Source organism: Rhipicephalus microplus, chromosome 3 (genome assembly GCF_043290135.1).
Source record: "Rhipicephalus microplus isolate Deutch F79 chromosome 3, USDA_Rmic, whole genome shotgun sequence".
Taxonomy (NCBI): Eukaryota; Metazoa; Arthropoda; class Arachnida; order Ixodida; family Ixodidae; genus Rhipicephalus; species Rhipicephalus microplus.
Window position 1 is genome coordinate 15,230,073 of NC_134702.1, and position 15,590 is coordinate 15,245,662.

Genomic DNA, 15,590 nt, shown 5'->3' on the forward strand with positions numbered 1-15,590 from the left:
TCCCCTTCAACTAATTACGGTAGCCGTGGCCAAGAGTCGAACCCGCGTCCTCGGGCTCAGCAGCGCGACACCACGCTAAGCGACCACGGCGAGTCACGTTCTAGAGCAGCCGAACGTGGTATACGGAGAAAATGAGGAACAAAAAAAAAAATGGAACGCTCAAATGGGAGAGAGAATGTGTGTGCGTTTTTAATAGCTTGACAGTGATTGCATGAACCCTTCTTGATTATATGTAATACTAGCATACGAATATAATTTTATATTAATTGTAGAAACGACTATTGAAGAAGTAACGAAGTATCCGACATTCGACCGAATTCGTTTCTGAATCGCGATTCAATTCTTATTTGATTTAGCTTTGGAAAGCGCTAATTAATTACAAACCCATCTCTCATCGCAACGGAGCTGGCCATACTGTTCCTTTTTAATTGTTGTACACCGTACAGGCAATCTCAACGAAATACACCGCTTCTGCACATTAACTACACAGTCTTCAAGATTTGCCCAAATGCATGCCAATTTCTTCCTAATGTGTATCAAGAGACGCCGAAGGAGCAATACCCTGCATGCGACGATGTGTGCAGCTGCTTACTCAAATGTAAAGTCCCTTGGGGCTTTAACTCAAACGCGCTGCTTGACGCCATCTGGCGGGAAGGGCAGTTCCACACTCGCCTCAGTGTCCACGAGCGGCGCTGGCTAACACATCCAGGGTAACACGTTAAAAAATACGCGAGAAAGTTGACCAGGCAACCACCGCTGCTGCCCTGCTTAAGTTTATCGCACGCATAATGCGAATGTGGCGGGATCGGTATCCACCGGCGGCGCGTTGTTCTCCCGTCCACTTTAATTCATTTTCAGTTATGCCTGTTACTATGTTTCTCTTATTTGATGCTTACCACTGACTTCATTGTTATGTTGGCTTGATACAGCCATGCCCATGAAGCACGTAAGAAAAACCGGTACTCTATGCGTTCTCTGTGGCCTGTCTTCGATGGCCCGTTGCTATGGGGCCAATCTTTATAGCGCGCAGCTGTCACTTGCCTGCTCTCCACGCATTAGAGCTACAGGCGTAGCTTACCTGATAACACGGCAGAATGAAGAGGTGAGGCAGACGGAGATAGCGCAGCGGCAAAACGGAACAGGTGGCCCGAGTCATATCAACGCAAAGGCATCAGGCTAGAAGGACGAGAGGTCTGTCTGCCACACCTGAAAAAAACTCACCGCCAAGAAGAAGTACGTAAGTTGCTTTTCTGCTGAACTTGCCACTTTAGTAATAAGCAAGTATACATATAGGAGAGACTGCTTTTCTGCCAATAGGAAAAGCAAAAAATACCACATTTACTTGCTCCCAAAAAACCAGTCGTGCCTTGTTAACCAATCGCACTTCGATTAAGTGGTCTATTTGCATCATTATTTACATATCTAACACAAAACACAATCGAAACATCGACGATAAAGTTTGAAGCCAGTACCATCTACATTTAAGCAACATTAGCCAGTCTTAGTAATTACACAAATTATTGCTTCTTATAATGACGCGTAACAAGGAGCAGTAAGGCGCAATGTTTGTTACAACCAAGTGAGCTGCTTACGGTTGAGCTGCAAACCTCCTGATGATGGAACACCGATAAACAACTGCGATGCAGGACAACAAGTCGAATATCTCATCAGAGCTCTCAATAGTCCACGGCTTATAAACACATGCATCTTGCCTTACATTGTGCCTAATAAATGCAGTATTTTTTGTTTTGTTTGGCTATTAGATAATTACCCTAACATTCAGCGCTTTGAGCGAAATGTTATGTCATGTAGTCACTTGTAATGTATAAATCTTCCGTGTGGAAACGGGGACTAAAAGGGCTGCGTTTGCTGAAACTCGCGCAAGTACTGTCAATGTGCACGTTCGGTCAATTCTTGCCTATTGTATAAACATGCACGTTTGAAATGGTAAAAAGAAATGACACGTGCGTGAGCTGCTGGTAAACAGCGGGAGGCGACGTCGACATAGTGAGGCGCTTGTAGCGACGTCGCGGACTCCGCCCAGCCCAAAGCTCGCCACCGCCCTCTATGATCACTCGTCAACTGGCACAGCAACTGCAAAGCTGCCTCCGAGCACAGCGCGCCCGAGAGCCTCTCGTGGGAGCCTGTGTTGGTGCTGTGGCTGACGACAACGAAGAACTGTCTGAGCCTTCTGTGATGGGTTGGAAGCATTCAACGCTCCAGTCGTTACGCAGTTAGCGTTGTGTGACGCCAGGTTGTTACCTCACTGTTCTGCAAGGCTGTATTACACATGTTAACGCGATTCGATATCAAGCATACCTAGTGTCATTTTGCAACAGAGTTGCAGAGCACAGGGGTGGCTATGTCAGTAAAAAAAAAAAAAGAACAGTGGTGGCACCGGCTCAATTTCTCGATCACCTCCGCCACAGCACTAGAGAGTGATATCACCTGCGTATATGCTGTGATTGATCCATTCTACTTGCGATAGTTCTTTGGACAGTCCAGCCATGGCTATGTTGAACAAAGTCGGAGAGATAACTGACGTCTGAGGCATGCTGCGGTTGCCGAGGGCAGTGCCTTCGAACATATACTCGTCAGTTTTTAGTCGTGCGGTTCTGTGACTCAGTAATGACCTGACGAACTTGTAGGGCGTCGGACCAAGCTGTAGTCTGGAAATGTTCTCGAGGAAGAATAGGTGCGAGATGTTATCAAAGGATTTCTCAAGGTTTAATCCGAGAATAGCTTGCGTGTCTCTCGTCTTGTGATCGAAGATTTGTTTCTTGATCAACTTCACGGGGTCCTGCAGAGAGACAGACAAATAGAGAAGGTTAAGTGAAAGGGAGGGAGGTTAACCAAAAGAAAACTTGCGGTTTGCTACCTTGCACTGGGGAAGGAAAGTATGTCATGAAAAACACATTGCGCGCATCGATGTCAACTTCGGCTGCAGACAGAATCCGTTCTCAGTACTCAACAATGGCTGTGCATCAGTGATAGACTAGGTGCTTTCGAGTACGTTTGACAGCCTCACTATGCATCACCGGCTGCAACATCCTTTCTTAGAAAGAATGGGAGTGGTGAGTAAGGCTGCAAGGAACATCTGATAAAAGTCAGTGGTCGCAGTGTGGTGATAACACTTGATAAAAACGAACAGCGATTGCCTCATCGAAAGAAACATACCATTCTCGCTTCCTCCATCGTATCAGTCATGGCGACATCACCTGTAATCGGCCGCAGAAAACTGTCACGTACGTTGGACTTGCAGGCAAAGTGCAAATCAAACAATGTGATCGAGTTAGCATAAAGATATGCAGAGCTAGCATAGAGATATGCACTATATGCTTGGAATGGTTATCCGATTGCAAGCACCTCGAGACACGTGATCATTTTCGATCACAGTGTTCACGATTGCTCTTGCGCTCGTGTCAACATTACGTTACCCATACAACAAATCGTGAACGCATAATGGTGCTAAGATGTGACGCACTGCTCGTGACACGTCCTTTTTTTTCTTTTTTTACGCAACGTAAACAAAGCATTTAAAGGGCCCCTCAACAGCCCCTGACAATGAAAAAAGAAAAAACAAAAAACGAGCGCATTATACTCTCCTGGCGTTTTCCGCCTTTCTGGCGCACTTCATTACACAAGAACAGTGATTCAAGTGACGTATATAGGGTGCATATACTCTTGATTGGTCCATATATACGCGAAATATCAGATGTGAATTATCTCCTGCAATGCTTTACCATGCAGCTTCCCACCGGTTCTTCCTTGTCTAGCATTACTATTGTGCGCAATCAACTGTTTTCACTTCAATTTGTGTGTTTTCGACTGCGCGAACGGCGATTAACAGCGTGTAGCCGACAAGCGCGAAATCCTGATGGGCTCAACATTTAGTGCTGACATTGTACACGTGACTTTAAGAAATAAGAGGCGAGGAGGAGATATCGCCTGTAGAAAGGGTAGCGAAGGCGAGGAGAAAATCACTCCCTTCTCTTTGAACACGGAGTGGCATTGCAGCAGCCGGTGTCGGCAGATCGTATCATTAAGGCCGACCGGGTTCTACAAAATACCAATGTAACGAAACTGCAGGCTCAGTGCATCAGTGTTTATTGATATTTTAAACTTCTCAGTAACTAGAGCAGCAGCTTAATTAAAAGTGCTCGGCAAATAATTCATTAGCTCTGTAATATCTTTTTTTCTTCTTAGAGGCGACAACATTCTTTCGAATCAATCCAGCTGTGGTCAAACGGGAGTGTTCTTGTTTTCCGCATGAACTTGAAAGGAAGGTCATGAGGCAACAGCTGCAACTTCTCACACGTGCCACTTCCACACACGCAGACAAAATGTAAGCGGCGAAAAGCCGTGAGTCGTCATTTCATACAACCAGATATAATTAGTGGTGCTAATGATTTCTTTCAAGAGCGCGTCGATACATGCACGGGGAGCAAGCTTCCTACTGGACATGTGCCAGAAACGCTTGCGCATTGCGAGGGCCATCGTACGGGCAGGTCGAAATGGCCGTGCTGAAAATACAAAAGCGGACACTTATTCATGGGTCGCAATTACAAACGACGTTTACCCACGACGGGCGAAAAGCCATCACGTCGTTAATAACGAACGTGTGACTATACCTTGAAGTCTACCTCTCATGACGTTTCGGAAGTGGTAGCTGGAGGGTGCGATTTCTTGTTCTGCACCTACGATTGCGAGAGCTGAGACATCTGCCTAATACCATGGTTCCCTTCACACTACGAGAGATTGAAATAGAAAGAGGGACAAGGAGAGCTTGATCAGAAGAGTACCAGAAGGGTACAGGGGCATGACTTCCAGTATAGTAAGCTCTATAGTTAAGGGGACAAGCGTATCTTGAAAAAAGGAAGTCACTGAAACTGTTTCACATGATAGACAACTCCACCTCTGTTTGGAGTAAGCGGAAGGGGGTGATATTAAAGGGGACACTAAAGAGAAACAATGACTTGGTTTAGCCTGACAAACTGCACTTTGAGAACTCTAATGCCGAATCTTTCGCTATCATAAGTTCATTACTATAGCGGATAAAATCAAGGTTGAAGTTTCATTTCTAAGTTTCGCGCCGAAATTTTCACTCGTGACGTCAAAAAAAAAAAATCTACAATCTAAGATGTATATATATATATTTGCTTTTCGCGACATTCGCTCAACAAAATTTTCCGAAACTTCGTACGCTTGGTCTACGGCACCCACCGGTAAAAATGGAGATCACATTTATCACATTAGAAGCTACGCAGGACCCAGTAGAAGCCTTCAAAATTTATGACGTCACTCGCGTTTGTTACGGGAATCTCTAGGTGACATCCCCCCCCCCCCCTCGTATTTTCTTTTCACGCGTTTTCTAGCTTACCCAGCATCGTGTCGGGGTATAAGAGTGCTGGATTGTGGAATTGTACTTCACTAACAAGCGAAAAATCGCTCTGCTCTCTAGTGTCCCATTATCTCTCAAGCAGAGTGCTGCCCCTGCCACACTCCTCGTTGTGCAGGGCCCCAGCTATTACTCTCAAACTGCTCCAAACAAGAACCTACCTGCGGCACTGCACACAATATACCCCAAACGGTTTTCAAGCCCGGATTGTCCTTTGTGTGGCAGTTATGCGTAGTTCGAGTATGTCCTGTGGGGCTACGGTACCCTTTTCCAACAAGAGGAAATGAGTGAGCTGATTAAGGCCCAGGGCTTCACCTCTCAAATTTTGGCCATCCAGAAGAGAAGGCCCGCGCGAAGGCGGTCAGGTTTGACATGACCGTCCCCGAGTGGGCCTAGCCAGGTGACGCTGAGTTAACTCGCGTCTATTGTAAACCTAATAAAGTTATTTCACTCACTCACTCACTCTATGGTGTCCCTTTAAGTGATTAGAGAAAGAACAGACACCCATAGCTAGTTAAGGAGAAGGGGAAAAGAAAGAAAGCGGAGGAGTACTTATGGCTAGAAGAGGCGTTCATAACAGTCGGAAAGAGAGAGAGAGAGAATTTAACGAGAGAAAAAGCGGGTGGTGTAAACGGAGCATTCAACGCCTAAATCTGGACTGTGATAACCGAGAAAGGTAGCACCCGTCTTGTCAGTTAAGATGTCCAAGTTCAGTGACCCATGGAGCTTATTGTTTCAGGCCTGATAAGTGGGGGGGAAAGGGAAAACAGGACTTTTAGTAAAGTTCGACTGCTCGAGTGGCAGTAAGTTCACGTGATAAATGCCTTCCATTGTTATGGGCTGTGCGATTTGTAGCTACAATGGATACAGGTGGTTTGCGTATGTATACTCGTTTTTATATTATATAACGGGTATATGGAGTGCTCGAAATGCATGTCGTCTCTTCACTCGTAAATTATGTTACACAGTCCATGACTGCGTCAATATTGAACTGTCCTTTAGCGAGGCCCTGGAGTGTATTGAAATCGTAAAATTAGTAGGTTGATAATGCGTTTTTCCGGCGAGTCATAATGCAAGTATTCGAAATTCGCGAGTATTCAACAACTCCTCGAAAGAAATTCCTGGTAAAGGAGTGCTTGCCTGGGCAGTTAGTAAGGTATTTCTGAAGTTAAATAGCACGAAATACGAGGCGAAAGACACATGTACAATCAAGCAGCAGTGCTCTGACCTTATTCGGTCAAACTGACATTTATTCGGCAAAGGTGCCCTTTGACAGTGTCACTCGTCACCACCGCCAAAATTCTGCCCTTTTAGGCACCTTAAAAAACACTTTTGTCGAATAAAGATCAGCTGGTGTCAGCACTGGTCCTGTTCGTGCATGTCCCTTTCGTCTCGTCTTTCGTGCTGATTAACTTCGCAAATGTGACGGAGGCAACCTTCGCCGCCCAACGGGAAATGCAATACGCCCACCCTTTAAACGCGTTCGCAAAGTCGTGAGAGTAATGTGGCAGCTTGGGCTAGTTGGCATGGCATGACTATAGTTATTGCGCGAGAACAAAACGACGACACAGAGACAACCCTTCTTGTCTTTGTGTCATCGTTTTGTTCTCGCGCAATAACTATAGTGAGAGTAACACGAGTCACCTCGCCTGTACGCCACCCACCCACTCGCACGAGAGGGGAACTATTGTCAGAGCGGCGAGATAAAGCGCAGCACTTATTCTGGGTTGTCGTTCGCACTGATACGCACTGCGCCGTTTCGCCAGAACGAAATCACCTTGCCGTACCTGCAGATATTCCGCGACAGCACTCGGCCGCCGCTCGATCGAAGACGAGTGAGTATACCTGGCGTAACGCGACGCCAATTATTCTTGTTCTCCCACTTCTACATGCACCCAACTCCGTGTTACTTTTCAATTAAACATAGCTACGTTGCGATATTGATTAGTTACAATGATTGCCCTCTACATGCAGATAAATTTCATGTCGATGTTGATGCATTCCCTTCATAACGCTTTTTTTTCTTGGGGGGGGGGGGGGCATTTGAGAGCTTTTTTTTTAGAACTTCAATTTGAACCAAACGAATATCGTCACAAGCTTTATTGGGATAAACATTTGTTTAAAAATGGTAACATATTTAACCTATTTGATGAATATACAACAGTGAGACGACAATGAGGCATGGTGTCCGTGAGACCCATAGCCCTGCACAAAGAACACACACGATCTTTTTTGAACACATACATTCTCATTGACACAGTGGAGGTTTCTTTTGGGGAGCACGGGAGACCAGCATGCTAAAAGGGCTCAAACACGAGACGGACTCTAGTGGTTCAAAGAGTGACTCTGCAGCGAACTTGCCTCGGCAACTGTAAAGCACGCTTTCCCGCCTCGCAGCTACTCCACTGCTTGCGCTGAAGCAGCGTCGCCTCCGAAGACGGTCTACGCGGACGCCGACGCAGTGTGAACGGCGGCGTGCACCAAACCGGTGCTCATGGGATGCGTTCAGTCTTGCGACGCAGACGGTACGGGCAGCATTGCGATTTGATGGGCGAATGTATACTCTTCATCCCGTTATTCCTACGACCGCATCTCGCAGTCTGCAAATCTCAGGTTCGGATTTCGATAGAGCGGAATAATGAGCACAGCTAGAGAATTAAGCGGGTAGATATATTCTAAGGTCGCGGCTCGGGGACTTACACACCGAGCCACTGAGACGCCCCCATTAGACTATAGAGGAAATCACACGGCTGCCTACAAAAAAAATCAGTAGTCATTATCGATTGGGAAGGACCCAGTATCCTCTTGCGCAACCCACACTTACCACGCAGCAAACAGTGCCTGGTGCCTTCGAACAAACACGTACCCGAACCTGGTGGACCAGCATGATAATATATGGTAGCGCAGACAAAGGACACGGACAAGAGAAGGCACATTCAAGACAACACAGCGCTATGTGTTGTCTTGAATGTGCCTTCTATTGTCCGTGTGCTTTGTCTGCGCTACGATATGTTATCATGCTACCATACCAACAAGCCCAAATTGCCACCCTGGAGGACCAGGTCACCCAATGGTGGAAATTACGTAAGGAAACGGCAGGCTTATCTCACATCCTGTGGGCCTGTCAAAAAGGGGGTCTGACAGGGTCGCGCGGTTACTAATGATGAGCAGTGGGAGACCGTGCTGCTCAGCACAAATCCAGAGGGTCAGCTCCAGGCATTCCAACGGGCGGAGGACGTCTCCAGGGCCCAAGGCCTCCTGGCTAACGCCTATAAGCGTGGGATCCGCACCACCGATGCCGCAGGATCTTTACAGTAACGTTTCGTCCTCCTCCTAAAAGGGCAGCAAAGGGCAGCAAAAATACCGTGGAAGGCTCTGGCGTCCCTCTATATTGGCGAAGTCACTCGCATTGCGGCATACGTAGAGCCATGACACAATTAAGCTAACCAATTGGTAGAGCAACCGCCCCGTAAAGGCGTTGGTCCCAGGTTCGAAACCCTCGGACCAGGGTGAATTTTTCAGCAGCTATATAAGAAGCGTTTCTTTCTGTGAAATTCGCACGAATTTCCTCGAGGCTTCGTGATACAGACGGGTGATTGTCCATTTTTTTTCTTAACCCTTCCACCACCTTGCGGGATTCCACAGAACTCATTTGCATACCTGCAGCATATTCTCCATATAGATGTAACTAGCTGCACATTTTCACATTTTCACATTTAGGATCCCCGCATTTAGTACAGAGCCGAAATATACGGGAACTAGCACATACTATAAGCACATTGACTTTCATATGCTCTCTGATCGGGCAATAAGCTACAGTTGAATGTGCACTGAATCCCCTGAGCAGAAGCAGGCGTGAAATTTGTATCGAACAATTTTCTTTAGATAGCACGAAATCCAATATATCTCCACCCGCAAGAATTCTGGAGGTCACGAATGCCCACGTCGAAAACTGTGTGCTTTTGAAACATGAGAGTCGTTTGAATGTTTTTTCTCAGAGTTGGGGGTGGGGTGCAAACTGGTGTTGTATCGTGGCTGGGGGAGGTTAAGAGAAGAGAACTGGTCTAGCTTGAGCGGGGGGGCAAGTGTGCTGGTATGGCTTGAGGGGAGGCAAGTACCCCTTTTGCACCCCCCCCCCCCCTGTCGACGCCCACGGTTTGGAAGAAACGTGGCGAACAACTTCGGCCGTCGCCGCACGTTTACGAGGTGGAACTTGGCGGTTCCGCTTATCGATATATCCACACAAGGGCAGCGACGCATGGGTTCAAAACGCCCACTCGTAGTCTTTGCGATAAGATATCGTGCAGGCGCACTCACGGTCCTGACGACTCGAAAATATGATTTCTCGACGGACCGCGTCACTTTGTAAGAGCTAAAGTAAACAACGACAGGCGTCATCGTCCAACCGACAAGCGGTACGCATACTTAACTGGGAAAATGTCATGAAACGTGTCGAAAAATCACAGCTCAGAGAGCACCGCGGTGACGAAGAATGCGGCGTCTTCGTTTATGACAGACCCAAATACAGTTGAAGCGGAAGCCTAAAAAGTCAGTTGTGCACGAGAAGTGAGAAAATAAGAGCAAGAGCAATGAATTAAGAAGTGACATAAATTAGTGGTTCTTTTTAAGTTAGCACTACATATTGCACAGAACACCCGCTTACTAGTTAAATTAACCGGATATTTGGGACTCTCAACGCGCAAAATGTAATATGGGGAAGCAATCACAGTTAACCTCGCGGAAACACAATTCAGTGTACGCTGCAGAAACATGCAATCTGGCAATATTTTTTTTTTAAATGACAGATCAGTGACAACAAGGTCTAGTGACACTCATGCGCAGGTATCGATACGCTAGTTGCGTAGATGTGAGACCGTACTCTAATGATCTTGTTAATGACACGGGGAGGGGGGGGGACAATAGACGTAGAAACGCGAGGAAGTCATCGTTACTCAATGCTTCTTTCAGACGCACGATTAAAATGCGCAAAGAAACGACTGTATGCGGCTATAACAAACCAGCAACTGTTTCGTCACCACTTGTCGAGTCGAATTGAAAACGAAGCTGGTGTAGGAAAACTGACATCAGTGTTCCAGAAAACTATTAAAATATGTACAAAACAAGTAAGTTTGAAAGCTTTTAGCTTTAAAAAAGATCGAAAAGAGTTTATCGCCAAAGTGGCAATATAGGAGCGTATAAAAATTCGCAGAAAATACATTCAGTAACCCTGAAGTATACAATCACCATCTTTAGGCGAAGGTATAGACGGTGCACTCAAAGCAACAAGCCATCTCGACTTGATCAGCCTTTGCTCCTACCCCCACCTTATACGTCAGTCTCTGCGCGGAGCAACGGCCCTGCCACTACTGCCGCGCTGGCGGTTTATGTATGCTGCCCCCTCCCAATCCGCACGCTTGCAACTCTCCGCTACGGCGCACTCACGTCCATATATTTTGCTCTGCTGGCCACGTGTGGACACTGCTTCCCAGTACTATCCCCCCATATCACGCGTACCACGCACGTTAACTTGAATTTTCTACAGAACATCACGGCCACGGCCTATTTTTGCTGTTCCGGTAATCACGCAATAACATTGACGACACCTTCATCCACATCTCAGAATGGCGAGAAAATATAATTTAACGCGGCGTAATCTCCAAGCCTCTACGCCAAGCTATGCAGCGCCAAGTGGCCGTAGGGCGTTAGCGGGCAAGACAAAGTTTTGTCAAGTATAACGTATTGCGGCCGTCCCACGACAAGGTACCTGCTAAGGCGAAAATGCTTTTAAGCACGCTGATTAGCTATCGTGCAAGAACAGACGTTGAAAACTTGCGTGAGGTGTCCGCCGTTGTTCAAGGATCATTTAGTGGGTGGTCTTGAGCAATAACTGTTGACGCTAACCCTACGATGCAAAATGGGAAGCGGAGGATGGGCGGAGAGTATTGTAAATGTGATGGACATAACAACGTGAAAGGTAGTGGACTAACATTTAGACCAAGCCGCGGATGAGGCATGGGACACTTTAGCCGCGGTGGTCGTAAATTCTGACAAGTGACAGAAATCAGTGGGGCGCGCATAGCATAACAAAGAAGCTGAATAGGATACATGACTAGCACCAACGAAATTATGACGACATTGGTGCTTCCGGCAAAAGGTGACAAGGCGATTGAATAAAAAGCTTATTGATTGATTGGTGCGCAATAGATTGATTGATTGATTGATTGATTGATTTGTGGGGTTTAACGTTCCAAACCCCCCATATGATTATGGGAGACGCCGTAGTGAAGGGCTCCGGAAATTTCGACCACCTGGGGTTTTTTAACGTGCACCCAAATCTGAGCACACGGGCCTACAACATTTCCGCCTCCATAGGAAATGCAGCCGCCGCAGCCGGGATTCGAACCCACGACAAGCGGGTCAGCAGCCGAGTACGTTAGCCACCTAGACCACCACGGCGGGGCTGGCGCGCAATAGTATGCCCGGATTACTATGCAGTTCTCCTCGTGACTCATCAAACGTGCTTGTCTTACTTTTAATTGCCACGTGAAATGGTCGAATATTGGCGGCTCCTCTTTTGCGACAGAGAGTACAGCTCAAATGTCCGCTATTAGTGAAGTATGATATCGAGCATGAACCGCTGGTCATTAAGGGTAACTAACTGGATTCTCAGAGAAGGGAAGCGGGTTAGGGGGAGACAAAAGGTTAGGTGGGCAGATGAGATTAAGAAGTTTGCGGATATAAATTGGCAGCAGCAAGCACAGGACCGGGTTAACTGGCGGAACATGGGAGAGGCCTTTGTCCTGCAGTGGACGTAGTAGGATGATGATGATGATGATGATGATGATGATGATGATGATGATGATGATGATATCTAGCAATGTACAGCAACTTACTTCGTCCCATCTCCCATCGTATTGGAACTCCCTAATTTCAGGGTCAAGGAGCGAATTCCCGAAAAATTACAGCATCTGCTCACTGAGCTTTATGAATACGAATGGTGTTGAATACGTCATTAGTTATACATGTATGCGTTGCTTAAGCTTGCAACTTTTCCCCTCTTGGATCCCAATCCTTCGACGCTTACGCTGTTTATTTGGCTTCACTAATCCCTTCTCACGTCTTGCCTATTTCAAAATCTCTACGTGACACGTAGAGAACATCTTTGCGACCTCTATAGCTTGAATGCTATGTGTTGCCTTTAGATACGTGCTGAATCAAATGTCTTCAAACGTCCTGTCTTCAAACACGTTATTTCATACGTGGAAACTGTTATTAAAACGCCGTATTTCACATATCACACTTGAGAGTGGCGGTGGAAACAAGTGGTTTGAGAAGATCAAGTTAGCACAATCGATTGTCGCGAAATCAAAGTCGCTCAGTCAGCAAACAAACTTTACAATAGGGCTGTTTCTTGGGATTGCCGAGGTAGCATGCTGTATTTTGGACTGCGTTCCGCAGAACTGATTTGCCGAATGTGTGTCAGTGTGCTTAGAGTTGTCGATTCATTCGTCCTGGCGCTGATAGTTGACAGATTCCTGGTTAGCTCAATTGGCAGAGCGACCGCCCAGGAGAGGCATTGGTCACGACTACCGGGTTCGATCCCCAGACCAGGACAAGTTTTTTTCGGGAACTAAAAAAAAAACTTTCTTTCTGAGAAATCCGTATGGATTTCCTTGTGGCTTTATTCTACAAATGGGTGGTTGTCATAATTTCCTTTCTAAACCCCCCTCGCGGAATTCCGCAGAGCTTGCTTCCAATAATTATAGCCTCCGAGATTGCACACAGGCAGGTTTCGGCTAGCTCGGAGGTCAAATAAATAAATTCAATAATGTGTAAAGACATTTGGACGACCTTGAAAAACAAGGACACAGTGAGGCCCGCAGAGGTCTAGATGGTATATAGCACTCCCGTTAGTACTTTTCTGTGCGCATCCAAAGTGCAGTAAGCGAACAACGCCCTGTGCAATTATATTAATCGACCAATGATGATCGTAAGAAAAAAATGCGCGCCCGACGTAGCTTGACTCTTTTTCGACACCATGTCGCAGAGGTAGACAGTCGAGCAGCCATGTCCACGTACCAGCCTCCTCCTGCTCCCGGTAGCGACCAGTACGTGCCACCTCCTTCGCCGTCAGACCAGGTAGACAGCTACCAGCCACCCGCGGGCGCCTTCTACAGCCCACCACCGGCACCGGACACCGTGGACTCGGCGGCTACCTACCAGCCACCCACTTTGTAAGCATTCCACTGTCTGTCTCTTACACGTTTGCGATCCGCGAGCATGCGAGAAGTCCATTCGAAAAAATGATGGGGTTTAAGGTACCAAAACCACGATATGATTATGAGAGACACCGTAGTGGAGGGCTCCATAAATTTAGACCACTTGGGGCGGCGGACATTGAAAAAAAAAGGGGTTACACCCACATGATCTGAATGAGCTGAAAGATGTGACGTAGTCGCTGCTGTGCAGATGATCTGCGTTCTTGTATCGGCGCTATTTCGACTGCACGATCCGTCAGTACTTTATTAATAAATCGTCATACGACATCCGGTAGAGGTTCTCCTCTTCACTACACCGCGAAATATGTCTTCTTTGTCATCGCTGTTAGAGATGTGCATGTGTAAAGGGCTTGTTGCTGGGCTATAGTTGGTACGTAATTTCTAGAAAAATCTAGACACCTGGTTGATATGTAGAGTTTAACGTCCCAAAACCACCATATAATTATAAGACACGCCGTAGTGGAGGACTCCGGAAATGTCGACCACCTGGGGTTCTTTAACGTACACCCAAATCTGAGCACACTGGGATACAACGTTTCCGCCTCCATCGGAAATGCAGCCGCCGCAGCCAGGATTTGATCCCGCGACCTGCGGGTCAGCAGCCGAGTATTTTAGCCACTAGACCACCGCGGCGGAGCAAAATCTAGACACCTAAGTCGCACCAGCAGAAATAAAAAGAACATTTCTGTTGGTGGCGCTTACATTCCGCCGTAGACGCAACAATTTCATGTAATTATGCGCGCAGACTCAGTTGTGTTGTATACCTGTTTCCTTCGCTCATGCAGCAGCTACCAGCCACACAGCTACACGCAAGGCAGTACTTACGTGCCGCCTGCGCAACCCGGCGACAGCTACCAGCCACCCAGCGACACGTACTCGCCGCCTTCCGCACCGAGTGACAACACCTACTGCCCGCCGGCCCATCCGGGATATGACGCCCCGCAGGACTGCTATGTGCCTCCGCCAGCCCCTGAAGACTGATACAAATAAAAAAGCACACAATGACTGCCGAAGTCTGTTGTTTCGACACGCCAAGTCGGCATATATGATGCGTTTGTTTGCTCATCCATTGATTGACGCGCTACTACAGTGTCATGATATAGCCTGGTGTTTGCTGTAGGTGAAAATATTCCCTTACACACACGTAGTGCGTACTTGTATACTTCGCAAAGTGATGAGTTATACGCTTTAGTGGGTATGCTTCGCAACTGTACTTGAAGTAAGCGCCGTATGCGAGAGATTAAAACTGACTATTATAAGGCCGGTCCTCCAGCATAAATTGCGACTGCATGTCCCATGCAGGCCTGGAGTTGGTTGGTTGGCTGGTTCTCTAGAATCTTGGCGCAAGCCACTTCAGGGGATGGGCCAGTAATCGGACGGTGCCTTGCTTAGAAAACTAATTTTCTGTAATGTCATTCTCTTTAATGTCGTTTAATTATCCGCTTTCTTTCTCCTTCACTACTGACTGTGTTAAAGAACATGCTCCCCATGCAATCCAAGCTAGCAATACTGTAAACCATCACTATCCGCAAAATGCAGACCAATAGTCACACTCACGTTACTTATACTCTACGCTATCTTTGACACGAACGCCGATAATGCACGGCACCGGACACTACCACGCATGGTGCGAGATGTTACTCACATAGGCCATGTCTGAGATAGGCACAACTATCGAGCCACAGCCTGACTGACCAGCGTAGAATGATCGAAAGAGCCCAGATAATGTCTTGGCACCATGGTTTCCGGGACTGAGGGGACTGGCTACTTTATAGGTCGAAGATATCTCCACTTAATCGAAATAAAGACTTTTCTATCGGGCTTGGCCTGTCTGTCCCAACGGGACAACAGCCCGCTGCGGGTTCGGTAGTGCACCTCAGAACGCACAATGAAGTTTGGCATCTGTCCATCCA

At 47.0% G+C, this 15,590-nt stretch overlaps 2 protein-coding genes across 5 annotated transcripts in view; one reads left to right on the forward strand and one right to left on the reverse strand.

The window, feature by feature from the left end:
• LOC119181658 (cytochrome P450 4V2) overlaps nucleotides 1–1,217 on the reverse strand; it is a 55,054-nt gene extending 53,837 nt beyond the window's left edge. Inside the window, exon 1 of one of the 2 annotated variants that reach the window (XM_075888940.1) lies at nucleotides 1,079–1,217. The gene's annotated coding sequence lies outside the window, so the exon portion shown is untranslated. The remainder of the gene's footprint in view (nucleotides 1–1,078) is intronic. The other variant, XM_075888942.1, reaches the window with a different exon arrangement.
• LOC142803604 (uncharacterized) lies at nucleotides 1,097–14,683 on the forward strand. 3 transcript variants are annotated; one of them, XM_075888944.1, is made up of 4 exons: nucleotides 7,088–7,233; nucleotides 7,796–7,923; nucleotides 13,446–13,632; nucleotides 14,463–14,683. In XM_075888944.1, the coding sequence occupies exons 2-4, from the start codon at nucleotides 7,893–7,895 to the stop codon at nucleotides 14,656–14,658; spliced, it is 414 nt and encodes a 137-aa protein (XP_075745059.1). In that variant the 5' UTR covers nucleotides 7,088–7,233; nucleotides 7,796–7,892; the 3' UTR covers nucleotides 14,659–14,683. The 3 variants fall into 3 exon arrangements, with proteins under 3 accessions (XP_075745061.1, XP_075745060.1, XP_075745059.1); XM_075888946.1 differs by lacking the exons at nucleotides 7,088–7,233; nucleotides 7,796–7,923 and adding an exon at nucleotides 1,097–1,233; XM_075888945.1 differs by lacking the exons at nucleotides 7,088–7,233; nucleotides 7,796–7,923 and adding an exon at nucleotides 1,106–1,237.
• The last annotated feature ends 907 nt before the right edge of the window (nucleotides 14,684–15,590 follow it).

Excerpts from the sequence above, each read along its gene's own strand:
- LOC142803604 (XM_075888944.1), top strand. The coding sequence starts at position 7,893 with ATGGGATGCGTTCAGTCTTGCGACGCAGACG. Across the intron at positions 7,924-13,445 it reads TCAGTCTTGCGACGCAGACG|AGGTAGACAGTCGAGCAGCC; the intron begins GTACGGGCAGCA and ends ACCATGTCGCAG. Across the intron at positions 13,633-14,462 it reads ACCTACCAGCCACCCACTTT|CAGCTACCAGCCACACAGCT; the intron begins GTAAGCATTCCA and ends TCGCTCATGCAG.